Source organism: Triturus cristatus, chromosome 3_1 (genome assembly GCF_964204655.1).
Source record: "Triturus cristatus chromosome 3_1, aTriCri1.1, whole genome shotgun sequence".
Taxonomy (NCBI): Eukaryota; Metazoa; Chordata; class Amphibia; order Caudata; family Salamandridae; genus Triturus; species Triturus cristatus.
This window is the reverse complement of record NC_140583.1, coordinates 416,241,767-416,268,471: the sequence shown is the minus strand read 5'-3', so window position 1 is coordinate 416,268,471 and position 26,705 is coordinate 416,241,767. Positions and strand designations below refer to the sequence as shown.

The 26,705-nt window shown below is 44.4% G+C and overlaps 1 protein-coding gene across 1 annotated transcript; it reads right to left on the bottom strand.

The window, feature by feature from the left end:
• Window positions 1-13,153: 13,153 nt before the first annotated feature.
• LOC146860343 (endogenous retrovirus group 3 member 1 Env polyprotein-like) lies at window positions 13,154-26,407 on the bottom strand. Its single transcript, XM_085646337.1, has 2 exons — window positions 26,272-26,407; window positions 13,154-16,292 (listed from the first exon to the last, which is right to left on the bottom strand). The coding sequence occupies exon 2, from the start codon at window positions 15,143-15,145 to the stop codon at window positions 14,228-14,230; it is 918 nt and encodes a 305-aa protein (XP_085502463.1). The 5' UTR covers window positions 15,146-16,292; window positions 26,272-26,407; the 3' UTR covers window positions 13,154-14,227.
• Between the last annotated feature and the right edge of the window lie 298 nt (window positions 26,408-26,705).

The following is a 26,705-nucleotide window of genomic DNA, read 5'->3' as shown; positions in this document are numbered from 1 at the left end:
TGCCAGCAGCGTCCCGCACCTCAGCTGCCTCCAACCCCGGGCGTGCAGTCTCGTGGCAGACGTGGGCTCACCTGCCTCTCGCTGCCGCTCCGCTGTCCCAGGCCCCGATCGCGGTATCAGGCGCGAAGCTGCACGGCTCTCAGTCACTCGCTCCCCGGCACCAACACTGGGCTGACCCCACTGGAAGGATCTTCAGAGGTTCCAGCGGCGATTTCGATAAAATTTTAACTGTAATGACATCTCAGGATGGGCGTGGAGGATATTTTTTCTGCCCGGCTGGCAGCAGCCTTACTGGTGTGCGGCCATCTCGGTCGCGCGCCACCTAGCGCCCCCAGGATATAATAAAAGCATGTTTATCGCACTATTGCGTCCTGTGGTCCCTCCATTTCCCCCTCTGGGCACCCCACACCCCTACAAAGTGGTGTCAGAAGTGGGATTACATCCCAAGGTGTCGAACCATGACACAACCCATGCCTGTGGTGAGTATGATAACTCAGCTAGCGGAAGGACAAAGACACCAGCAGCTGGTGTTAGAACAACAGGTCCAAACCGCACAAAGGGATAGGGATGCCCTGCAGGGTGCTTTGAAGGAACAGGCCAACCTACTCACGACCAATCAACAGGTGCAGGACACTGCGATCCTACGTCTCACAGACACTATCATGAGCACCAAAGTGCATCCCAATGTCCCGGGGTCAGTGTTACAAAAGTTTCAAGAGGGAGAAGACCCTGATTATTTTTCATAAATTTTGAAAGGGTGGCAACCTCATTGCAGCCTTAATGGGAGCTTAGCTCACCTCGAGTCATCTGCCTGCCTTTATTAAATTATGGTGAACCCTCTCATGTGCTCTGGTCCCGTTTCTCATGTACCCCAGCCCTTCTTTACCAAGAGCAGCACATTTGGTTAAGCCGGGGTATGCTGCTCACGCTGGACCCCATGAAGAGTGGGGCTGCTGGTATCGTATCAGCTCCTGCTTATGGTCTGTGACTTGCACCAGCGGATTCTGCAGTAGGATTCTAGGCTCCCCTGGGTGGTGTGCTGCGAGTCAACAGTGTTACTGGGAGGTAGTAAGGCCACTTGTCTCCGCTATGCCTGCTTGAGAATCTCTGTATCACAAGCACCTTCTGTAGAGAACAAGCCGAGCAATTTCCGATTGTTGCTGTCTCCGGCCACATTTCTCCAGCCAAGTTCTGACACCCGGAAGTGGCACTATAAGCTTCAGCCCCTCTCACCAGCAGTGCATGGAATTACAAGTGGCAGATGGCATTTCAACAAGGTTTGTTATGTAGGATAGAAGCTCCATCCCTCTGAGCATTTTCAATGAGCCCCCATCTGGCATGTTGTGATTCCTATTTATGAACTTTAGTCTTAGCAATTGTGCTGAATGTGTCATGTGAAAAAATCTAACAACTGTCTCATATCATATATTTCAGATAGACACAAACCATATAATGATGCTGGTATAGCAATTTCTTCCAACCCTCACGCTGAAGGTATGTCTCAGTAATCCACTACTATATCAATCTCACTACATGAGTTTGTGGCCGTGACCTTAAAAAACATAGCTACTAAGTATGCTTATGTACAGGAAACCAGGATTATTTTACCAACATTTTTGGTGCAGGCAAGTTATTACTTCCTCAAGTACATGTTGCCTATAAGTCAAATGCTACTAGTAGGCCTGCAGCACTGATTGACCCACCCACACAAGTAGCCTTTCAAAGGTGTCTCGGACCTGCCACCGCAGTGCCTGTGCACAGTTTTAACTGCCCTGTTGACCTGGCAAGTGCACCTATTTGACAGGCCCCAACCTTCCCTTTACTTACATGGAAGGCACCCCTAAGGTAGGCCTGAGGCACCCCCATGGGCAAGGTGCAGTGTATGTGAAAGGTAGGACATGTAGTGGTGTGTTTCATATGCCCTGATTGTGAAATACTGTGCATTTATTTTTTCACTATTGTAGGGACTAGCTCTCCAATAGGACAACATTGGAGCTGCCTTGTAACATTCAACAAGTGTAACTGTCAATTGGGAACAGTTAGAGATTTGGAGTTTAAGCTCTCTGAACTCAGAATTTAATACCACACCTTTTAGTAAAGGTGGTTTTTAAATTGAGTGTTTGAAAATGCCACTTTTAGAAAGTGGGCATTTTCTTTCTTGCCCATTCTATGTGCCTCTGCGTGTTTGTGGATTTACTATCTGATTTTAGGATGAAAGGGTCTCGTTTATGCATTTACTCCAGACCATCACACAAAGGGAGCTGAGGTCTGCCCTCCATATGCTGATGAGTCATCCTGGGCTAGAGTGGTAGGATGAGTTGGCACTAGCACCTGAATAGGCTGTGGCTGCTTTCCACAATGCTGTCTCCACCTCCAATAGTGATGCTAGACCAGGGAGGACAGAACTAGTTTTTATTGAGCCAAATAATTTAAAGAAGAAAAGTAGTATAAATATTGGAGACTTGACCTCAGAACTTTAGAACGTTTTTGGAGTAAGGGAACTGCCAAGAGCTGAAAGAGCTGTCAGGAGCAGTACTGCTCCTTTGCTGTATGTTGCTTTGTTAGGTTGGCCTGCAATTACTGCTTCTATCTTGGGTAGTGAAAGGACTGGACTGACCTTTCTGCAGCTTATTGCCTGAGTTTCTCCATGGGCTTGAAGTAGAACTTGCCTCTTGTTGGAAGTCTCTGGAACATAAAAGACTTTAAGTTCTTCTGCCTTCAGCACTGGGAAGTGTATGGTTTTGTACTGCACCAGAAGAAAAACTACTTTGACGCCGTCACTGATGCCACTTCTGGCTCCGAGACCTGAAGGCGCCACAGAGAGCATCATCCTGCCCCGCTTCACACTGCAACCCTGGTCTCACCAACATTGCCATCTGATGTCGACATCGACCACTGCTTGAACCATGGATGGTGCGCACTGCACTTCGTCACCTCGCTTTACTTTACCACCTTGGTATCACCGACGATGCTGCTCCATGCTGACATTGAAGCCGCTGCCTGCACAGATGCTTGTGGACACCACTTGTGCGGTACACGAAGCATCGCCCCGTTTCACACCGCAGCCCTGGCCCCCCGACATCAGCGCCATCAACTCCAGCATTGTCAACTGACACCGCTACTTGCACCATGACCTCTGGGCACCGCAAAAAGCATTGCCCTGCTTCGCATTGCAACCTTGGGTCTACCGACGACAGCGCTTAAGGAACAGTGACGCTACTTCCTGCACGTGATCTGTGGACACTGCACATCGCAATGCCCGCTTCACACCTCATGCCCTGGTCTCACTGACGCCGCAGGATGCTGTTCCCAAGCCACTGCCTGCACCGTGACCTGTGGGCATCACACATCCCATCATCCCGCTTCGCATCGCAGCACCAACACCTGCGTTCCTGACTTCAACCTCATGGAGTTCGATCTGCAATGCGTCTGACTTCAAGGGCCTGACGACTTCTGCACTGACCCACGGAACCGATGCCTGCCGACGCTGGCTCTTTGGAGCTCATTGCAAGGTACCCAATGTCCTGCATTTCAAAGGTACTGTTTGCGGGTCTTCCGACAGCATAACTGTTGGATTTGTATGTTCAAGATGCTGAGATAGCCCCGGATGGAGATATCAACTTAAAAGAACTGTCTGTCAAGTTTATTCTTGCAAAATCCATATCTTTCATATTGTATGTTGGATTTTTTTAAAGTTTTGATCTTGTTTTACACAAATAAATATTGGCTAATGTTCTAATACTGATGTGGTGTCTTTTTGTAGTGTTTCACTGTATTACTGTTTGTTATGTAAAAATGCTTTACACATTGCCTTTGAGATAAGCACGACTGCACATGCCAAGTAACCAAGCGGGTGAGCAGGGGTTTTATTAGAAGTGTAATCCCCTAACCCTAACTAGACGGAAGGGTCCCTACTTGGACAGGGTACAAACCTGCTACCCGAGACCTCCATTTCTAACAGTTGGTCTGCTGTATTCACCTGTACAATGTCAAATACATCATATGGAGCAAAAGCACACACTCGTTCTGTGTCAGCACAGTACACTGTGGATGCTGATTTTGTCTAACTTTCATTCAAACTGAAAAAACACTCGCAGTGCACATAATGATCTTTTGTATGGCTGGCTGCATGTGCAATCCCATGCTTTGACAAAAATTATTATTTCACAAGTCAAAAGGAAAGTTCCATATTATGTTTGGCTTCCTGACAGTAGGCTCATACATTTTTATGAAACGAATATTCCTATATGCAACCTTGACAGTGCTGGCCTCATTATACATAAAGTTGCTCACACATATAGGTATATACCCATATGCATGAAAAAGCCATAATAAGACAAATAGTGTGCCTTTTCTTCTGTCTTGTAGTGTTACCCATGTGTGCTGCACAGCCACTACACAACTAGCTTTGGTCCATGGCGCAAGTGTGGCAGCTGTAAAAGCAGTATCGTGTATGTGAATGTAGGAATACATGCTCTACCTAATAACAAATGATGCTCCATACACCTAAATGTGTGTGTGTAGCTGATAGTTGGACTCCTACAAACATGATTCAGGTATCCTCCGTATATGTATTCCTACTCTTGACAGCTGGGTATGGGAGCGCCAAGAATGACAGTTATGAATTTGTCACATAACCTTCATATATTGGGATGATCATAATTTTGCATGGGCATAACAACATGTTTAGCAGGACAGCTGCTTAAAATCTGGTATGTAACATTTCAGGCAGGGACACATTCCAAGTGTGGTTCATGCCCATTTCCAACCATACAACCATGATGTTTGGCTCATTGTCAAAAAACTTGAAAGTAGTCCGTCTGGTAATTGCAAAGCATTGCAGTTCGATCAGATCCAGGTTTTACAACGAGAAATATCTTCATTAATCCTCATTATGTCTTCTTTCCATGTAACTTTAGAAGGAGTGCATTGTGCCTGTATTGGTGCTAGGCTGCACAGTGAACCAGTGCAAGGAGAGAGTTGTTATGCTACAAGTATTAGACAATAGTGAGAATTTTTTGTTTGTGTTTGTCTTTCCCTTTGACCCAATGCACAAAACCAATTTGACTTGCTGTCCTGCATGTATAAAAAATAGTTTTTAGGTGCCCATTTGTGTTATTTATATCTACAGACAACAACCCCACATAATGAGGAGTGTTACACTTCATTAGGTACATCTCTGTATGGGCCAACAATGACATGAGAATGGCAGTGGATGCACCAAATGTTGGTTTTACATCAGTAAATGGTATATGCCTTGGATGGCCCTAGACTAGTGCACACACACTATTTCATGGCCAATATGTATGTACCGGTATATGTTTTTGGTGATTCGCAGTACTGGTATGGCCATGTACGTTAATATACAACAAACCTACATGTTACATGTTCAGATACTTGCAAATAGATGTAGACTGCCAATACCATACAGCTAATATTTAAGTGTTTAACGTACTAAATGAGGGAAAGTGTGGGTGTAAGTAACATGCTGAAATGCAGCTGACAAAACTGCAGTTCCTGAAATGCATACGTTTATTTCTGAACTGAGTTAGTGCATGAGCAACAGGCAACAGAGCTCAGAATCACTAAGCAGTTATTGCCTCTCCTTGTTTGTGAACTGTCCTCTTTGGATCTCATGCACTAAATCAGAGAAATTCTGATTTAAATGTATGGATCTTGGACAGCGCAATCACATGAAAACAGACGTGCGGCAGTACACAAGAGCACATGCTCATTATACAGCCCTTGCTTTCTGTGTTTATCAGAATGTGTTCAGTAAATAGAAGCCCTATACAGCCGTAAAGTTATACCACGTATTGAGTTATCAAGGTATATGCATCTGTGTGTGTAACCCTACCACATATTAGAGTACAAACTGGCTACATTCCTCCTTCACCACCAAAGATTCAAGTACCCAAAGGAAGTTTCCTCATTTTCCAATTGAAGTAAAATGACCTTCTAGACCGGTGGCACTAGTGGGGTATGGAGGTACCAGCACTGGATGCTGCCTAGCATCCACTGACCGCCCCAAGGTACCAAGAGGAGTTCCCAGAGATTCAGATTTCTTCACCTTCTGCTGACCTCATTGGCAGCTGGGGATCTCTTTCCCAATATTTCCAGCAAATGGCTGTATGTGTTTTTTCTGCCCATGGAATAAATATGAAATATAGGATTGCACAATGTAATCACTCATATCTTCTAGATTTACAACTACCCCAAAAAATATCAGTAATTGGAATGATGTGCTCTCAATTCAACTCTGATCCATGCCAAAAAGGGGCTAGATGCCAATGGCCACCAATGAAATCTGTGATTGTTTAAATGTCGAAGCAAATGTCCATAGGCCAACTCCAGACATGTTCCTAAACCTTCCCCTAAAATCTTATGGGAAGGTGGTACTCTTCTACGATGTGTTCAACCCATGTAGTGGAATGGACGTTATTCCCAGGTCCTCTTCACTACGTCTGTAGTGCAGAGAATGTCAATGTCACTCCCTTGCATTAAGGTAATAGAAGCCATGTGGAACTCCCCCCAGATAACCTCCCTTTTAAGACCACAGCTTCAGGATTTTAGTGAAAAGATTCTTCTTTATCAACACATATTTCTAAACTTCCCTTAAAAAAACTAAATTTCCTTTCACTTGCCACTGAGAAGAATGAAGTATTTTTTCCCTGGCTCATCCAGAAGCCAGGCGACCCTACCAGCCCTGGGACTTTCAGAAAGTTTGAGAGCCCGGGAAATCCATGGTGGAGTAGCTTGCATGGATCCCAGCATGTCCTCTGACCCGGAATGCCTGTTGACTTTGAAACTATGTCTAAATACACACAATTTTCTCGCACTCGCCACAAATGTTCACTTCAGGACTTGAGCTCAGGGTTTGCCGGCAGGTAGGGAATCCTTTGAACCATGACAGTTTCAAAAATATATCGATCTGGGTGGGTGCAGGATGTGGTATCTTGCCTTGGGTGGTTTTGATTTAATAGAAACTATGGAATGTAGAACATAGTATCTGGGAGAGTCAGATGTGAGGCGGCAGCAGTTGGTGTGGAAAAGACGGTGGATGAGGTGTCGTTATAAATCCCTTTACTCAACTTACCTTGGCATGCCATCTTCTTTTGGACGTTACACAGGATGGTGTGGCTTTCACGGATCCCAGCACATGTTCTTGACTTAGAATGCTGTACATGTGCCAAATTTTGAGTTGAAAGTACACATTTCCCCACATTTGTGTAACAGACACCTAGGGCCCTACTAGACAATGACCACAATCTCATAATACTGCATTTCCACAGGTTTCATGAGAAAGACAGAACACCACATATGTGGGAGGTTTGAATAAATGTAATAAAAATGGAGTCTAACTGTAGCCATATGAAGAGCATATAGAAATTACATTAACTTCACAAAGTACAAAGAATGGATGGGGATGTAGCCTATTTCTATATCAATGTCATTGCTTGGGTAATTCACAGTAATTTACTCAGGTGCTCTAACACCCTTTATACTTTTCCTTATTATAGCGGTCAATATTAAGTAATGAAAGACTGAATGATTTCTGAAAAAGAAAATTAATACAATAATGATTGTTCTCCAAGTATTATACCGTCTTTATGAACTTCACTAGTTGTGGGAGAACTGTAAACAATTCAAAATAGATGATGGGACATGAAACCAATCCACCTATGTTATTGTCAGTTCACTAACAGATTATATACAAAAGTAGAAACCAACACTTTCAAAAATATTTATATTTTATTGTTATCAATTCTGTATTCACAAACACATTGGAAGTACACAACGTACAAATATGCATTTTAAAAGGATTGTATGGAAAGTATATATGAAAATGTAACTTCTTTAAATATGTTTGGTCGTACAAGTCACCTCAATATTAGAGAAAATATTACGACTAAGAAAACAAATTAGTATGAGACGAGTAATGACCTGCATCGCTAAGGATAGGGCATATTCCGAAAACATTTCTTCACACTAAGGTAACATTAATTGCTCTAAAATAGCAAACTTGGGGGCATATTATCAACGGCCAGCGATAATTATCGCTGGCCGTTCATAGTGATAGAAAAATTATCACCAGCTATCGCTGAATATTATCGCCATGATAACGCTATATTTACAACGCATAACGCTATGGCGATAATATTTCAGCGATAGCGGTGTTTTCAATGGAACATCGCTGGTTTTCCAGCGATGTTCCATTGAAAACAGTGATAACATTGCTGATAGGACCCTGTGGTCCTATCAGCATAATCCATATCCCATTAAAAGTATGCCTTAGTCAGGAATTTAACAGGTGTTAAATTCCTGAGTTAAGGCTGAGGTAGCGCGATTTTTTATCGCTGCACCTCCTTGTTAATATTGCCAAGCTGCCTTCACGATATTAACATGTGTTGTTTTCACAGCCACGCCTCTTTTGCATCTCATTAGCGATGCGAGGCGAGGCTGTGAAAAAACGGGCTCTACATCAAGGAAACACGCGCTAGCGTGTCCTTGATGATATTGCTATATAATTATCGCCGCTTTTCGCCCAAAAACGGACGCTAAAGCGGCGATAATTATATCACCAGGCCTTGCTAATATGCCCCTTTAATTCCACATCTTTTGCGTTCCACAGTGCCAGCTCCAGTGGCATCTCATTGTGCGTAAAAGTTGATCACAATGTATGCGAAAAGCAGTTTTGGCACTCACCAAAATGGCCTCCATGTAACGTATGAGTCATACGTCAGCAGGAGCACTGAAACGAAACTCACAATGCATTTCACTCAGCCGGTCCACTGCCAAATGACTTCCTCAGCCAACCGAAAACATAGCAACTGCTCCTAGTACGTCTGGAAGTTGATCATGCCTGAAGCTCACTTCCGACAGTATCCATCTTCTTTTGGAATACGCGACCTGTCGTCCACATGCGATCTTGGTCGATATCAGCAGGAGCGTCCGTTTATGCAGCCCGCTCACTCGTCCCCAAAAAAGGATGTGGTGAAATTCACGCAGAGACAAACGGTGAGTTAACTCATGATTTACTTTATTGTATATCAGGATACAGCAGGCCACCGAGGATGCAGCCAGGCAGCAACCATCACAACTGTCCACGCTCTATCTGCTCTCAACTGAGGGCTATTAAACTGCCACACAGCAAAGTTCCATACTCCAACCTTGTCATAAAGCACTACATAGTAGAGTTGGAATTTTACATTCATGCAGTCAACTAATGCATGTAGAAATGCTACAGGGGATGGGTTTCCCAGGGCCTGAGGGCACACCGCATGTACCCTTCCCTCTCATTGACAATTCAGCCCCAGGGAATAGGGTGTGCCTGAGTGTGGCCATGACTTTCGAGATTAACTGCATGCTGCTCATGCCAGAAGGCTGTGCATGGCAAGGGGTTGGCTGCCCTGTGGCCAACCCCATGCCATGCACAGCCAAAGGCTGTGCATGGCCTAGGGTTCCCTGCCTGCAATGGGATAGCACCAGGGCCTGGTCTGCTGCTAACCTCCAGCCACACAAAGCTGGAGGCCACGCGGGGCTGGGGGTTAGCTTTAGATATGGTAATAAAACATTACTTTACATTGAAAAACCCTTGAAATTCACTGAAAAAACTAATGTTAAAGTGACTTTCTAGTTAGGTGAACATTTCAATGGCAATGTAAAAAAAATAAACACTGAAATTCACCAGTTATAGTTATGACTAGTAACTATAACTTATGTCCTAAAGTAACTATAACTTATGCCCTAGCCATGGACAGCTAATTATCCTACATATTAAATCACTCATGACATGTTCTATGATATCACTGATAACATCACTGCAGCATTTGAAATCATAAAAATCATGACACGACTGTGCATGGGGGTCACAAGTTATAGTTACCGTATTCAATATTTTGACCGAACACCCACTTCTAGTCCCTGTCCTCTTGTTTGTTCATCCTGGATCTCCTCGTCCATGTCCTTATCGTCATGGTTTGCCTGGTACTGTATTCACTGGTCCTCCTTACTTGTGGCATCTTGTACCTGGGTATATTGGGCATGGGCCCCCTGGCCGTCCTACTCTGGTCCTCTTTCTTCTCTTGAATCTGGTTGTCATGTTCCTTATTATGGTGCTCACCCTAGTCCTGGTTCTCCTGCTACACTTGCTACTCGGATTCATGGTCTACTTTCTTCTGGTCCTTATGACCCTCAGAGCTGTTTTCTTGGGCTACCTGCTTCTGAAACTTCTAATCTACTTGGACACTATACTTTCTTTCATGTTCCCAGGTTCTACTGCTGATAGCCCTCCTGCTAATCATCTTCCTGGTACTTATCAGTCTGGTCCAGATACCCCTGGCCCTTCCTGGTCTAGGAGATACTTTTCAAAACCCTGCTTCATAGCACACTCTTGTTCCTCATGTCTCCATCTCTAATCAATTCAATACTCCTGCTCATTCAACTGTCCCAATCCCTAATCACGTCATCTCTGCTATTCTCATATTCCTTCTTCCCAATTATGGTTGTATAAGGGAGAAAGGCTGGAAGGTTCCTGACAGTTCTCGCTTTCACAAGGTATACCAGGATCACATGGTAATGAGGGTCAGCTTTGCATATAAGCTGCAATCACATTCAAAGGCCTAGCAATATCTTGGCCACTTTCAAGAGAGGAATTACAAGCCCTCATCCACTTTTCCTGTGGTTCTGGCTTGCACTTTCTGGTGCTTCTGGTACATATCTTTATCTTCAGCCTTCCCAACATGCCGTATACTTGTCTTCATACTCAGCATTCCTGAAGATATTAGTACATATATGTTAGACTTGACAGCCTTTGGGTGGTCTTCCAACAACTTTTTGCCTGCCTCCTTCAATTTTTCTGACCAAGTTTTTGCTTCTTTGGGACTTTGCACACTTTACCACTGCTGACTAGTGCTAAAGTGCTTGTGCTCTCTTCCCTAAACATGGCAATATTGGCTTAACCCTAGTTGGCATATTTAATGTACTTATAAGTCCCTAGTAAAGTTCACTGCATGCACCCAGGGCCTTTTAATTAAATGCTGCTGGTGGAACTGCAGGACTCATTGCGCCACACTCTTGAAACTGATGCATCAACATTATTGCATGGAGACTCTCAACGCATCTCGCCCACTGCGTTGCTCGACACCGAGGCATTGCTTCAGCGGCATCTCTCTTATTCGAAGTAAACCCAGAATGAGGTACTGTTCTTCAGCAGACCTAAGTGGGTCCTTGTAGGTGGCCAATGCTCCATCGTGGTCAACCTGAACTTTTGTCTTTGCCCCGATGCGCTGCGACCAGATTGCCCATTTAAGTGCTGATTGCTTCTAAGCGCAATTTGACAGTTTATTCCTTGAAAATTCATATCTGCACTTCTACTTGTTGGATTTTTGTCATTTGGATCTTATATAATTATTCTTTATCATTCTACCCTGGTATGAAGTCTTATTGTGGTGTTTTAACTATGTTACTGTTTGAAGTGTTTCACAAATACTTTACACATTGCCTTCAAGTTTAGCCTGATTGCTCTGTTCCAAGTTACCAGAGGGTGAGCACAGGATAATTTAGGGTGTGTTTTGACTTACCCTGACTAGGATTGCATTTAATGCTTGGACATGGAGCATACCTTTCAATTTCTAACAATATAAGACTAAGAATAAAGTGGTCACAAATAACAAGGTAGCATGTTGTGCAACCCCTATCCTTTTTTCATTAACATAGCGGAACTCACTCATGGATACTAGGAAGTCATCTACCATTCAGGGTCACTGTATCCTAGGAGTTCACAAAAATACAACAGCTATTAATGGCTACTAAGCAATAAAACAAGTGAAGGGGTGCAACATTGAGAGACATTAGGAAATATAATATGTTGTGATTTTAACTGCAATACGTTTGCTACTGTGATTGGAGATACTAGTTTAAGTATTTGAATTAGAGATGCATTCTGTATGGGACTTCATGTTTACAAAAATTATTCTGAGCAGATTTTCAGACACATTTGGATGGTTTGTGATCTTCATTCCCTGCAGCAGTATTATTCCCCACAAACTCCATCACTGTGAAGCGAACAGTGTTCTCAAGAGGGTGTAGGAAATACTAGGTGAAAGTAAGAGATAACATGCATCCAGAACTAGATCCTAAGTGAAAACAAAATGCTGTCATACTTGGCCTTGTTTCCAGCTCTTCGTTCATCAATTCACCTTGCTCCAGCAAGTTACATGGCAGACTCACCAAGGATCTCTTCTGAAGAGATGTGGACAAAGAGAGTAGGTATCAGACCTTGCATGGAACTATGCTTGCTTAGGTTGCAAGAGGCCCGAAGGCAGGAATGACAGATGCGTTGCAGAAGTTTGGATTTGTCTTCCTTCTGTCTCTCTCTTCCTAATCTCAACTCTCCCATTAAGTGGTGTGAAAATGTGTGTTTTTTCTTGGAGGTTGTTGCAGCGAATTGGCCGTGTTCAGGGCAATGCATCACTCTCACCAGGACCCGAAGACCATAGGTGAGTTTGTAATTGGGTTCTGACACTCATGTTCATTCTGACCTTAGTCTATACTGGTTGTCCTCATCCTAGTCCTGGTCCTTCTGGCAGTATTCTTACATAGTCCTGCCCTTGTCCTCTGGATCCTGGTTGTCTTGGACCAAGGACTTCTAATCATTTTAATCTTCATCACCCTGATCGTGCTCCTAATGATCATCCTATTCTTTGTCCTCCTAGTCCCCCTGCTTCTTTGACCTTCCTTCTGCTCATGGTCCCTTTCTTCATGGGATCTGGTCATAATAGTACTGATACTGACATGTCTCTTCCTCCTGGACTTGGTCTTCTTGTGCGTTTCTCACTAGTGCTGGTCCCACTGGTCTTGGTTTCCCTGACACTCCTAGTCCCACATGTTCCATCCTAGATCTCATACCCTACCTGGTCTCTTTGTTCCTAGTCCACCTTGTTCTTGTCCTTCTGATCATGGTCGTCCTGGCAGTTTGCTTTCTTTATCTAGTCATACTGGTTCTTGAGCCCCTGGGCTAGTGACTCTGGTCAGACTATCCCTGTGAGGTTCTGGACTTTTAAGAGTCCAGAGGTGTCAGGGAAACAACACCCGAAGACCCCTGAGTTCCTTCCTGTCTCGGTGCACAAATAAACAGAGACGCGGGTTTCTCGATGGTGGCGTCAGAGACCAAGATTTATTCACTGCAGGGACACAGAAGTCATAGGAACCACACAGAGGCAGAATCTACGAGACTGTTCAAATTGCATTAAGTGGGTTGTTCTTTAAATACACGCAAAATGTCTTTAGGCAACATTACACGAATATTTCTCATGCCCAACCCGGTATCCCAAACAAACAGTAAATAGACATCAAACAATAATTTGTCGTAGGTTTTCAGTATTCGATCAGGTCCCCTCGACAGTTTTCCATTCTTTGCCCGATCCTCCCCATCATAAAAATCGTAACCTCCCCATTGTAAAAGCCCAGAAGGAGAGGAGCAGAGCCAGGTGCAAAGGATTGAAAAGTAGGATAAGAGGTGTTTATGGATCATAAACGGGCATGGCTACCGTCTTCGGCCTTTCAGTAAGGACAACGGACACGAGAACCAGTATAGCAGGACTGGCCACAGGCAAGGGAGGCAGCTTGATTCTGCCTAGTCATGCAGCGTCAGCCTTTCTCGGGGCTCGAGCTTACGTGTCCTTAACAAGGTGACTCTGCCGGGGTCATCGTCCGTTCATTGACTATGTGAGGGCAAGAAACAAAATGGATGCCGTAACTAAAATGGATGCCATGACTTTACAACAGAATGCCCTATTTCTCAGTGAATTCATGCTAGTTGCGTAGCGAAAACACTGTCATGCATATAATGGATCATTTGCGGTTCATTGGTACCGAAATCGTGTCAGTACTACGATACCGAATTCACGGGTTCGGATCGCTACAGAACCTCAGACCGTCCTTTTGCCCTTACATAGGCAATAACTTACTCTATGTCAGAGTCCATTTCTATGTTCATCAGGTCACTGATATGTTGTTGAAGCATTACTCTATCCCGTGGCGTATCTCTAAAAACAGGTGGTCTTCTTACGCATGATGAAACGCAGAGATTACATAAGGCAGGACCACACTGAACAATGAGACAGCACGAAAATAAAAATACTAACGCAACACCAGTGACTATCAGAACCTTCCATCCCCACGCAGATAACAGGCTCCAGAACCATCCCATTAATGACCAGTCACCTTAATCTACATGAATAGAGTCAGAGATTTTGTGTAACTTAGAGATGGCCTTATATACCGTTGGCGCATTATCTGGGATAAAAACACAGCAGCTCGATTGGATCATCTTACATACTCCACCTCGATCTGTAAGTAACACATCAAGGACCATACGGTTCTGTAACGTCATGTGGCGATCCGCTTGAAGCTCAGCTGTCAGGTTACTAAGGGCACCCGCAGTTTCGGTGATAGTGGATTCAACTACCCGTGTTAGTTGACGTAAGTTTCTACTGTTGGCCATAGGCCCCCAGAATGGAAGGAAACCTTTGAAGAAGTCTCCTGCCTCTTGGCCAGCAGTATCTTCTTTACTGAAAACACCTCTTACAACTCTAGTTTTGTGATAGTCCGGTGCAGCAGTGTATGTCGGAGGTAATAGTTGAGCGATATAACATGAGCCTGAGAAGTCAGCAGGCAGCCATGTGTATGCTCTGTCTTGGCAAACAAAATAGGTACCTTTAGCAGCTAAGAATGCAGGGGAAGACTGTGACGGGAAAACATATGTTTCGATACAGTCACTTTTCCCTAGTCGAGCTTTCGGATTCCTCCCATTTCCTTGCAAACAGACCTGACCTTGGTGGGGTACAACCCAGATCGGAGTCGAGCTTTTACGTTTGTTCTCACCCAGAGTAATGCCATATTCCGTAACATTCCAACCCATGTAAACTCGCAATTCATCCTTGGGAATGAACGGAGTGTTATTGACATCTCTAACCATGTCAGTGATTCCTTTTACCAAGGCTCTATTAGCAGAGTTATACCTAGTGGAACGCGGAGGTCGTGGAGGATAGGTCTCTAGGGCATAAGCGAACATGGTCTGAAATGCCCAGAATGATCCATTATAACTAAAGGGCAGAACCAGATAAGGGATGCCCTTGTCCATGGTATGTGGTACCAAGCCACACACCCAGCAGTTTGTTGTGTTAACCACTAGTTGATGTTGATGCAAGAGCTGAATGAAAGTGTTATTTATAAACTCAGAGCGTCAAGCTTGCTCGTGGGCAGGAAAAGGATGGAAAGAATGAAGAGAAACAACAGTCGGAGAAACAGGAACATGGGGAGATACTGTAGATGTAACAGGTGTAAAGATCAACTGAATACCAAAAATAATTCCGCCTACCAAAGTTATCAAAACAATTAGAAGTGTCAGAGTACATTGCATTAGAAAACATTTGCTATATCATATGTCATATAGTTTTGTCTTGTGCACATTTATGACGTTAACCCGTCGTAGTTCAGGAAGCTCCATCTTCTACAACCGTTCGCAACGGATGGTTTGTACCTGTTAAAAACTTGCCTCTGTTTACCCTGGGAGTTCCCAAAATAAACAGAAGAAACCGACCTTGTGTCTGGTTCCCTGCAAATTAAAACAAGGCACACGTTACGACCCTACGGTAACCCAGACGGCAAGGTGAGAGAAACAACAAAAACGAAAGATAAAAATTTAGAGCAAACTTCCTGACTGAATGGAATGCAATAAGATCAAAACAGTTTTCAAACAGAAAGGTAATTATACAATGTCATTAGTTCATAACATGAGAACGTAGATTATATCTGTACTTTCCGGGTCTTGTCTGATCTTGAAATAGCTGGTCTACAGGTGCGGAAATGTTCGACTCCACAGGTGACAAATGTTCACTTTGTACAACACTCGGTCCAGGATTCAAAAGAGCGGTTCCTGCTGAGGTGTCAAAGTTCTGTGTTTCAGTTCGTGGGTGGTCCGTTATGTACTCTGCATCACTGAAAGGGATGTGCCTAGGAACAGGTTCTGTCTCGGATACACCAAATCCCTGTCTAACCCAGTTGTCATAGGGGAGTGGGAGAGGGACACGTTTCGTATGGCTAGCGTGCACCCAATTCTTCCTTCCAGCTAGGCGTACAGCAGTTCTCGTTGTTAGGAGTACCTGGAACGGACCCACGAATCTTGGCTGGAGGTTCCGAGTTCGTTCAAAATTCCGCACCACAACTTGGTCGCCTGGTTTCAACGTGTGGCCTGGACTCTCTGGCAGTTTAGGCAAGGATTCGAATACCTGTTGACGAATAAGGCTTAGTTTAGCAGTCAGGTCATAAAGATAATCAATCAACATTGGGTATTCGATCTGTTTGAATTCCTTTGGCCTAGGGACTCCCCAAACATTAGCAGGACGACCGAACACAATCTCATATGGGCTAAGCCCTACTCGAGAGTGTACAGTCGCTCTGGTGGACAATAGAGCTAAAGGCAGTGCATCTGGCCAAGATAGACCAGTGGAAGCTTGAATTTTAGCAAGTTTCAGCTTCAGGGTGCCATTGTACCCTTCAACCAAACCCGCTGACTGTGGGTGATTCGCACTGTGGAATTTTTGGGTAATACCCAGACCCGTACACACACTCTTCATAACTTTCCCTACAAACTCACTTCCATTGTCCGACCAAACAATCCGTGGCATACCATACCTGGGGAAGTATTCTTTGAGGAGGATTTTGGCAGTGGACATAGCAGTGTTATCCTTTAACGGATATGCCTCAATCCATCTTGAAAAGGCACAGACTACCACTAGGACATATTTAAGATTGTTACACCTGTCCATGTGGATAAAATCCAACTGAATCACTTCAAAGGGACAAGAAGGGGGAGCAAAATGACCAGTTGGGGTTGGGGTTCCCTTGCCAGGATTATGCATCAGGCATATCATGCAGTTTTTCACCACTCTTTCCGCACACTTAGTAATTCCATCATTCTTCCATACTGGAGCTAACATTTTACAGATCCCTTTCGAACTAATGTGTGCCGCTCCATGCGCCATCGTGACTACCGCAAGTACATACGCATCAGGTAACATCCAACGTTGCTGCTCAGACAAATCAACCCAACATACACTTGAATCCATTTTACCCGTTTTCTCCTTCCATTCATTCTTCTCATTTTCAGTTGCTTCATTCTGGATTGCCTTCACACTTTCAATCGTATTCTCACACATCCCTGATTCAGCAATCCATCTTGCAGACGTTGCAACGTACATTCGGCTCATCATGTTCTTGGCCGTTTCTTTAGCGACCTCATCAGCAAATGCATTCCCACGGCCAACATCATCCGTAATCTTTCGATGTGCACTGCACTTCACAATCGCAACTTCATTCGGTAGGGTCAGGGATTCCAATAGATCGCTGACTAACTGTCCATGTTGGATCTTAGTCCCATGGGACGTGAGAAAACCTCTTTCTTTCCAGAGACGTCCAAAGCTATGTGCTACGCCGAAGGCGTATTGGCTATCAGTAAACACATTCACTCTCTTTCCCTCAGCTAAAACACACGCTCTTGTTAATGCAATTAATTCTGCAGCTTGGGCAGAATTCTGACTTACTCTTGCAGTCTCAACAATCGTACTCAAAGTCGTAACTGCATACGCGGCCGTCACATCACCATTCTGTAGTTTGAAACACGACCCATCGACATATAAAGTGCCGTCTGGATCTAGTAACGGAGTGTCTTTTAAATCAATCCGACCTTTTGTCTCTTCCTCAGTTTTGAAACAACAATCATGGGGCTCTGAATCACTCGACTCTTGAGTAGTCGGCAACAGCGTTGCTGGATTCAAGATGTTGCATCGCTTGATCTGAATGTGACTTGCCAAAAGCGTCAGCTCATAGCCTGATAGTCTAGCACTGGTGAGGTGCTGAGTTTTCGTTCGATTCATGAGTGTTTCCACAGCATGTGGAACCATGACTACTAACATGTTGTTCATGACTAGTCCAGCAGACTGTCGGATAGACACTGCAGCTGCTGCTGTAGCTCTCAAACAACTTGGCAATGCTCTGGCTACCAGATCTAATGTGGATGAGAAATATGCACAAGGCCGCTGTTTGTCACCAAATTGTTGCGTTAATACACTCAACGCACAACCTTCTCTTTCATGGACATATAAAGTAAACGGCTTACTGTAGTCAGGAGTACCCAACACAGGAGCTGAACACAGCGCATCCCGTAAGTCGGAGAAGCTCTGTTGACATTCATCAGACCATGGCAAAGGGCTCGGAACACCTTTTCCAGTCAGGGCCACCAATGGTTTCGCCATGAGAGAAAAATTTGGGATCCATTGCCTGCAGTATGACGTAATACCCAAAAACGCATGCACTTCTCTCTGTGTGCTTGGTACAGTCATCTGCGAAATTGCTTTGATTCTCTCTGGGGTCAACCTTCTTCCCTCCTTTGACAAAAGATGACCTAAGTAGGTCACTTCTTGGCAACAATATTGCAGTTTAGAAGGTGACACCTTGTGATGTAAGTCTGACAAATGACGTAATAAAGAAATTGTAGCTGTTTTGCAAGTTTCCTTGTCATCAGCAGCCAGTAAAAGATCATCTACGTATTGGATCAGAGCAACACCAGGAGGAAGTACAAGAGCATCTAATTGACTCTTCAATGCTTGGCTGTAAATTGAAGGGCTCTCACAATAACCTTGCGGAGCGCGTTTGAATCTGAAACTGCGACCTCCTAAGGAAAACCAAAAATGTCTCTACTTTCCTCGGCTATCGGAATGCTGATAAAGGCATTCTTCAAATCGATCACTGTGAACCATGAAGCTGAGGCAGGAATCAACGTCAATAATGCAGTGATATCTGGTACCACAGGAAACTGCGGAATCACTATTTTGTTAACTTCTCTGAGGTCAATCACAAATCGGTAGATTGGAGGTTTGGACGGGTCAGTGCGTTTCAAAATCGGCAGAACAGGACTATTGCAGACATTTCCTCTAGTTTCCTCTATCACATCTTTCTGTATTAAGTCTTTCACAATCAGCTAGAGTGCACGTTCACCTTCATTCGAAATCCGATACTGTGGGATTCGTGGGAATTTAACATTTGCTTTCAGACTTACCACATAAGGGGGAATTTCCAAGAGGCCTACATCGTTAGGACCAGTCGCCCAAAGAGTATCAGGGAGAGAACGCAGCTCCGGTGGGAGCTTATTCATCGACATATACATTGGAGAGATGACTCTCTTGCCCAATGTGAGCTGTACTCCTGAAGGAGAACAGTACAGTGTCGCATGTGGGCGTTTCAACAGATCTAAACCAAGCAGATTCTCATTACAACCGGTTGTTAGAATAAGGGGTGCTTCTAGTTCGCATGGCCCAACAGATATTGACAAAGGACTAGAAACAGGATTGTGAACAGGGGCGCCTGAGAAACCTACTGAAGTGTTCGTTAAGCCAGACAAAGGTGCGCCAGGGAGTTTCGCATGCATAATTGAACTTTTCGCCGCACCAGTATCCAACAGAAACGGTTCGACCACGCCTGAGGTAACTACTGCGACATAAGGTCCACTCTGATCAACTGGAACTGATACTACTCCCTCTCTTTGCCTGTGGCTGTCCTAGTACTCGCTTCTCTGAATCTCTTCACTATGATCATAATAATCTTCAACATGATACTGTGGAGATCTACCTGGTTGCGCAGATTGTGCGTTTCGCTGATCGAAATATTTTGATTGGCGGTCAGCCTGTGGTGTCATTGTACCACGTCCTCTACCTCTAGGAGTTTGCATAAACCCAACATTACCTCTCTGAGCTGGGACACCACTAGTCTGTGCGTGCAGTACCGGACACTCATTCTTATAATGACCCTCCTTTTTACAATAGGCACACTGATTCCATGCTAACTGTTGTCGGGAAAAACCATAATTAAATCTTTGGGACGTCCCTTGCTGGAATTGTGGCTGTTGCTGAAACTGGGGTCGCTGCTGTGAATCTGACTGATTCGAACGAGGCGGATACGCCTGTTGCAATAGAACTTTAGTCTTTAAATCTTTCGTTTTCTTTTCTGACTTTTCCTTCTCTTCTTTTTCTCTTTTCTCGTAATACTGAGCCGTTGCAAGTATCTGTGCTGTTGTCGACACTGCCCATGCACTTTCAGAATCCTTTAACTTGTTACTAAGCTCAGGTAATAAATTAAACACGAACTTGTCGACAAACAACCTCTGGCCTCCCTCAGTACTCATATCTTGCCCACTGTGGTCTACGAAGGTCTCTTCAAATCTAGTGAAAAAGTCAGAGACGCTTTCGTCCTTCTTTTGCTTGCATGCCGATAGTTTATCCCAATTAACTCGTAGCGCTGGCATCAGCGTTTTCATCAGATTCATTATTCTGCCAGGTAAGGCAGCAATCAGAGGTTCAGGTTTAGCACCGTCAACTTGTTGCCCATCTGCTGCTACAATAGCTGGCCAATCACCTCCTAAGGCGACTGGGTGGTTCTCTTGCCGAATCTTGACCCATATAGGCTGTGGCACTACATTGCCAAATAGCATTTCAATGTCTGCCAAATTCATGACACACGCTTGAACTGTCTGCGTTAATTCTTTGTAATAACCAGCAGGATTTTTACGCGGGTCCGGCAACGCCTGTTTTACTGCTAATATTTCGGCCCGCTTCCAAGGGATGTGTATCCACACTCTCTGGAATTGTGCCGGGGCAGCTGCAATACCATTAGCCCCATCAGCTTGAACTGCATCACGCCATATCGGTGGAACTTCCCTCATCGGATATTGACCTCGTCTTTTCCTAGTAGTAATCGGTGAACCATCAGGGTCCCTTGTCGCTCGAAGGGGGGAATCATCCCTATAAGCTAAAATCAGTTCTATCGCTCCTCTTACTTCTGAACCTATCACCATTCCTGCGGCGAATTTCTGCTGAATATTTATCAGATCAGAGGGGACGGAATCTAAGTCATCATCTTCCCATTCTTCACGCACAAGAGAACACATTACGTCAAAAACATAACGTTGAGTTGGTTCATTCCATTGCATAAAGGTATCTAACACTCTTCGTGCATCATACTTCACAGCTTTCGACATCCACCTAAGAGATGTCGAATCTAACATTTCTCGTTCCTGAGGACCAGGAAGCTGGCTACGTCTCTGTATAGAGTCAGAAACGGGGGTCCCAATTAAAGACCTGTAGAGAGGAGTTAAGATATTAGTTACAGAGTCGGTTATTTTCCGACGAACGGAAAGCGGAGTCAGAATGTTCACAGGGTTCGGGAGCAGGGCAGCTGAAGCAGATGAAATAGTAAAGGTGGGAGTAGCAGGTAAAGCAGTTTGCGAAACGACAGGCAAAGGCGGAACAGGCGACCCAGGTAGAGGGGGTGCCGAAGGAACATTAACCACGGGAAGTACAGGAGCTGGAATCAAAGGAAGTGGAGCAACTATTCCAGGCTGACCAGCAGCTGGCTGTACAACAGGTAATAACTGTGGTGCTGTAATACCCTATGCATACGGTGGAGGTGAATTCAACAGGTAAGACAACAGAGGATCCTTTTCATGATCCTCCATCGGCTTAGTAGGACAAGATGGCAAAACAGGGTAACATTTATCAATTGCCAAATTATATTTTCTATTCGCCACCTCCATTGCTTTCTCAGTCTCGTTGACATGCATCTGCCTAGCAGACTCCATTAAAGTCAACCCTTTCTCTTTCTGTTCTTTCTTCGTCTTCCTAATTTCTCTCTGTTTGGCTTCTTTGCGCCATACGCGAAAAGAATCAAACATTGCCGGCCGGGCTTTTCTCTTAAACAACTTCATTTCTAGATTGTCTAGTATTTCGGTTTCGAAGCTACCATGCGGTGGCCAACTAAGGACACCATCTTTCCTGGTATAACGGACCCATACTTCATTATACGTAATAGGACCCACACCATGTTTACAATAGAGCTCATATGTAGGAGTTCCAATCGGAGGAACCGAACACGAATCTTCCAACCGGGAATCCCCGTTGCAACGTAACCAGGACAGGAAACAATTACTACTGGTAGTCATGACACAAACAAAGACAAATTCCAACCAAAATGCGCAGAGAACTTAGGCCTATCAAAATGAACTAATACCAAAACAAAGATTATCTAAACAAGAGCAACCAATGATAATCTACGAATTAAACCAGAGCAACAAAGAACAACTAAACTGAGCGTAACCCACTTAATACTTAACTGAAATGTGGAAGACGTCACCAAGGAGAACCCGTCTACGTCTTGCCGTACTAAGGTCTGCACCTCGGGTCCAAGACAGGGCGACAGTCAGGGCAGCGGTCCTCTGTAGCCGTCTGGGAACGGGAACCCTCGTGGAAGAGATCGTCGGGCCACTTTTACGACATGCAGGGATCGATGAAGCGGGGTACCTCCCTCCGGAATCTTCACACGAAACTTCTCGAACTTTTCAGGCTTTGGACCGGTACCGGATGACGTCGCCCAACGTTGGGCGCCAATTTGAGGTTCTGGACTTTTAAGAGTCCAGAGGTGTCAGGGAAACAACACCCGAAGACCCCTGAGTTCCTTCCTGTCTCGGTGCACAAATAAACAGAGACGCGGGTTTCTCGATGGTGGCGTCAGAGACCAAGATTTATTCACTGCAGGGTCACAGAAGTCATAGGAACCACACAGAGGCAGAATCTACGAGACTGTTCAAATTGCATTAAGTGGGTTGTTCTTTAAATACACGCAAAATGTCTTTAGGCAACATTACACGAATATTTCTCATGCCCAACCCGGTATCCCAAACAAACAGTAAATAGACATCAAACAATAATTTGTCGTAGGTTTTCGGTATTCGATCAGGTCCCCTCGACAGTTTTCCATTCTTTGCCCGATCCTCCCCATCATAAAAATCGTAACCTCCCCATTGTAAAAGCCCAGAAGGAGAGGAGCAGAGCCAGGTGCAAAGGATTGAAAAGTAGGATAAGAGGTGTTTATGGATCATAAACGGGCATGGCTACCGTCTTCGGCCTTTCAGTAAAGACAACGGACACGAGAACCAGTATAGCAGGACTGGCTTCAGGCAAGGGAGGCAGCTTGATTCTGCCTAGTCATGCAGCGTCAGCCTTTCTCGGGGCTCGAGCTTACGTGTCCTTAACAAGGTGACTCTGCCGGGGTCATCGTCCGTTCATTGACTATGTGAGGGCAAGAAACAAAATGGATGCCGTAACTAAAATGGATGCCATGACTTTACAACAGAATGCCCTATTTCTCAGTGAATTCATGCTAGTTGCGTAGCGAAAACACTGTCATGCATATAATGGATCATTTGCGGTTCATTGGTACCGAAATCGTGTCAGTACTATGATACCGAATTCACGGGTTCGGATCGCTACAGAACCTCACCTGGACCTGCCGATCCTTACAATTTCTCCAGGTCCAGCTCATCCAGGGCTTCCTTGTCCTCTTAGCCATGACCCTTACCGACCCTCTTATCCTCTATATGTGTCCTTCTGCTTCTCATCACCTGGTTCTACTTAATTTTATCTCCGGGCTCTTCGTCCTCCTGTCCTTTTTTCTTCTGGTTCTGGTTCTTTTGTGTATGGTCCACCTTGGTCTGGTCCTACTGGCCTTTGTCATTCTTGACTCTTGTCTTCCTGGCCCTTCTGCTACTCGTAGTCCTGGTCAGTCCTCCCAGTCCCTCTTAGTTATCCTTGTTCTGATGGTCCATGCCCTCCCGATCCTCTTGACCCTGGTCCTTCTGCCTCTTAATGCATGGTCCTACTAGTAATGGTCCCCTTGTCACAGATCGTCCTGGGTCTCCTGATTCTCCTCACCCTGGTCCTGGTACTTCTGATCCTGCTTTCCTTGGTGCTGTTCCTGCTCCTCCTATTCTCAGGTTTTGGTCACCTTGGTTAAAGTGATATGTCTCTGTACACTTGGTGTTGGCTGTAGTATCCCTCGCCCTCACAGTGGGCCTCCTTGGTCTTCTCCTCCTAATGCTCATTCAGCTCCTCCTACTGGTTCTCCTCCTTTCTTCCTGAGGTCACATCCACTCTGACTTTAGCCAAATACAGCCTCCAATCTGTTATTTAGGTTACTTTTTTATTATTTTTTTGACTTCCACGTTTTTATGCTGAGACAATGCTGTCAAGGACAGAAAGCATAGACCCATTCCCCATAGCATGCTGCTCACTATGTTGCAGTCAAAACTGACTCAAGAGTGGAGCCAGTAATGTTTGCGGTGACCACGCATGAAATACGACAACTCAGAATCTATGCCTGGAAACCACTGAGTCAGGAGATTAATTTGAAAAGGTGCGTCTATTCAGCTAAAGGTGAGTGAATAGACACTTCCCTCGGGAATTACCTAGATACTTTGCTTAACTGTCTTCTTCTGTCACTTACTGTGTACGTACCCAATTTCCAAAGCAGTGTGCCCTATTCTAGCGATTGCCTTTTCTAAGTACTGCATCAGTCAGATACAACCTGTCTTGCTGTGCTCCCAGTGGGCTTCAGCTTATCTGGTGCTCCTATTTTGCCAGATCTAAAAGCCTAAGCAAGCACAATCCCATTGACAAGAACCCCAAATCCAGCACATTTAGTTCCATAAGCAGCACTAAGTGCATCCAGCCCTCAAACATCATCAGTGATATAACATTCTGTCATTATATTTACAGACATAAATTTAGAGATGCTATGCAGCAAGCCAAATTATTCCTGATTGCAGCACAAAATATCCATTGGCTATCATTTGAAGCTCCTGAAACAGAAGTTTTATTTCAGAATTTCTTAGTTTAGGTTTATACTAACTGAAAGAAATTGAATTATTGGTTGAGGTGGGTAGAAGCTCTGTTCAGGAAACAACCACAAACCTTGTTAGGGTGAACCACATAAGCTACTAAATTAACCTGTGCTTAACCCTCTTGTTGCTTGAAACAAAAGCAGTCAGGCAAAACTTAGAGGCAATGTGTAAAGTAGTTATGCAGCGCACAAACAGCAAGAAAGTGAAAACACAACACGAAAAATTCCAGAGATATCGAATTTTATTTTCTTGTGTGAAAGTAGCACACAGAACCACTTGCGATCATCTGGTCGCACTGCACCAGGGGAAAGTCACAAGTTCAGGAGACCACATTGGAACGCAGGCCGGGTTTAGGGACCAGGTCAGCCCCACTGAAAAATTACCTTTTCAAGTCTGCCGTGAAGCGTTCTGTTTGCGTTGCAGTAGGCCATGAGGATGAGACTTTCAGGGCAAAGAGTGATGCCAAAATGTTTGGGGAATACCACACCAAGGACGTCAGGTCTAACCCTAACATAAATGTACCTACACCAAATTGATTTGACATTTTTTTTCTTAATATTTAAAAACCTAGTTTGAAGCATGTACTTACTTCGATGCATACATTTGTACATTTCTATGTCCACTTATTATTCAAATGCTTTTTACACTTTCCAGGAACGGTAGTACACGTTGGACATCATTGTTCCTTTGCCCAAAGTCCCTTCTTTGTTTATGCCTTGCTAAATAAAGACTTCCCTCATACTATTTATCCAGAGGCAAAATAACTGGTTACGTTTTCAGATATTTGAGCGGCTACCGGGTAAATAAAATAAATTATTATCTATTTGGCCGGAGGCCAGATGAATAGACACTTCCAATTCGATTTTTTTCGTCATTTATTCTATGACAATTATGCAACTAATTTTGAGGGAGCTGAGCATTTAAAATATATGCTTTTCTTACTGAACCCCTCGGTAAGCCAAAATTTAACATAAAGCAAAAAAAATTACTATTTTCTTAATGCAGTGCGTATTTTCACACTGTGATGAGGGAGAATATGATATTCTTGGCTGCTACATTTATACACGTACACATCTATACAGCAAAGGTTTCTTCTCTTTCGGTTTTGGGGAGGGAGTGGACATTTTTATTTCAGGAAAAAAACGGTTTAACTTGTCCGTGAATCGCAGCATTGCAAACAATACTTCTTTGCGCTGCTGAGCATTGATTACACGTCGCCGTTATGGATTTGCTTGTTTTTATCCGATCCCACCAGGTAGAACACGTATTCAATTGGGAGCAACGCTCACCCTTTCCAATTAGCTGAAAAGGTAATCACAGTGCCTCAACCCGCTGTTCGTTCGGGCGCTTGACCCTTCATCATCCTGAATGGAACCCAAGTCACCCTCCGTTTGTGAAAACAGAACTATGAGTCATGCAGAAACTCATTACAACACCCTCATCGTCATGCGAATTCTGATTACGGAGGAAAATATAAATACCTCAGGCTAAACATGCACGCCTGTCATTCTCTCTGGATCTCCTTGCTGCGATTCTTGTAAATCACCCTTCCGGTAGATGCCTCTGAGAGGTGAAGTGCCGGCGCGATAATTGCCACTTTGCAGGAAGCAGTAAGTCACGGTCCAGGCTCGAGCATTAACTGCATCAGTGGTCCTATTATGCTAATCGCTCACTGTACATGCCTGGGCCCATTAAGCCGAAAGATCAACTAATATCTGTAGTCGCTAACCACTCATTAACTAGGGAACTAATTAGAACGCAACACAAACTTGAACTTTGCACTGTATTGCTACCAGCACTTGTTTGTGTGTGCATTAATGCAGGTTTATCATTTTTATTAACCACGCATGCTGCCAGGATATGTTTATATTCGGTCTATGATGAAAGCGGGCACATTTATTGCTGTATCGTCGTT

What these genes read in the sequence shown, in the direction of transcription:
- LOC146860343 (XM_085646337.1), bottom strand. Translation starts at nt 15,145, where the DNA reads ATGGACAAGGGCATCCCTTATCTGGTTCTGCCCTTTAGTTATAATGGA.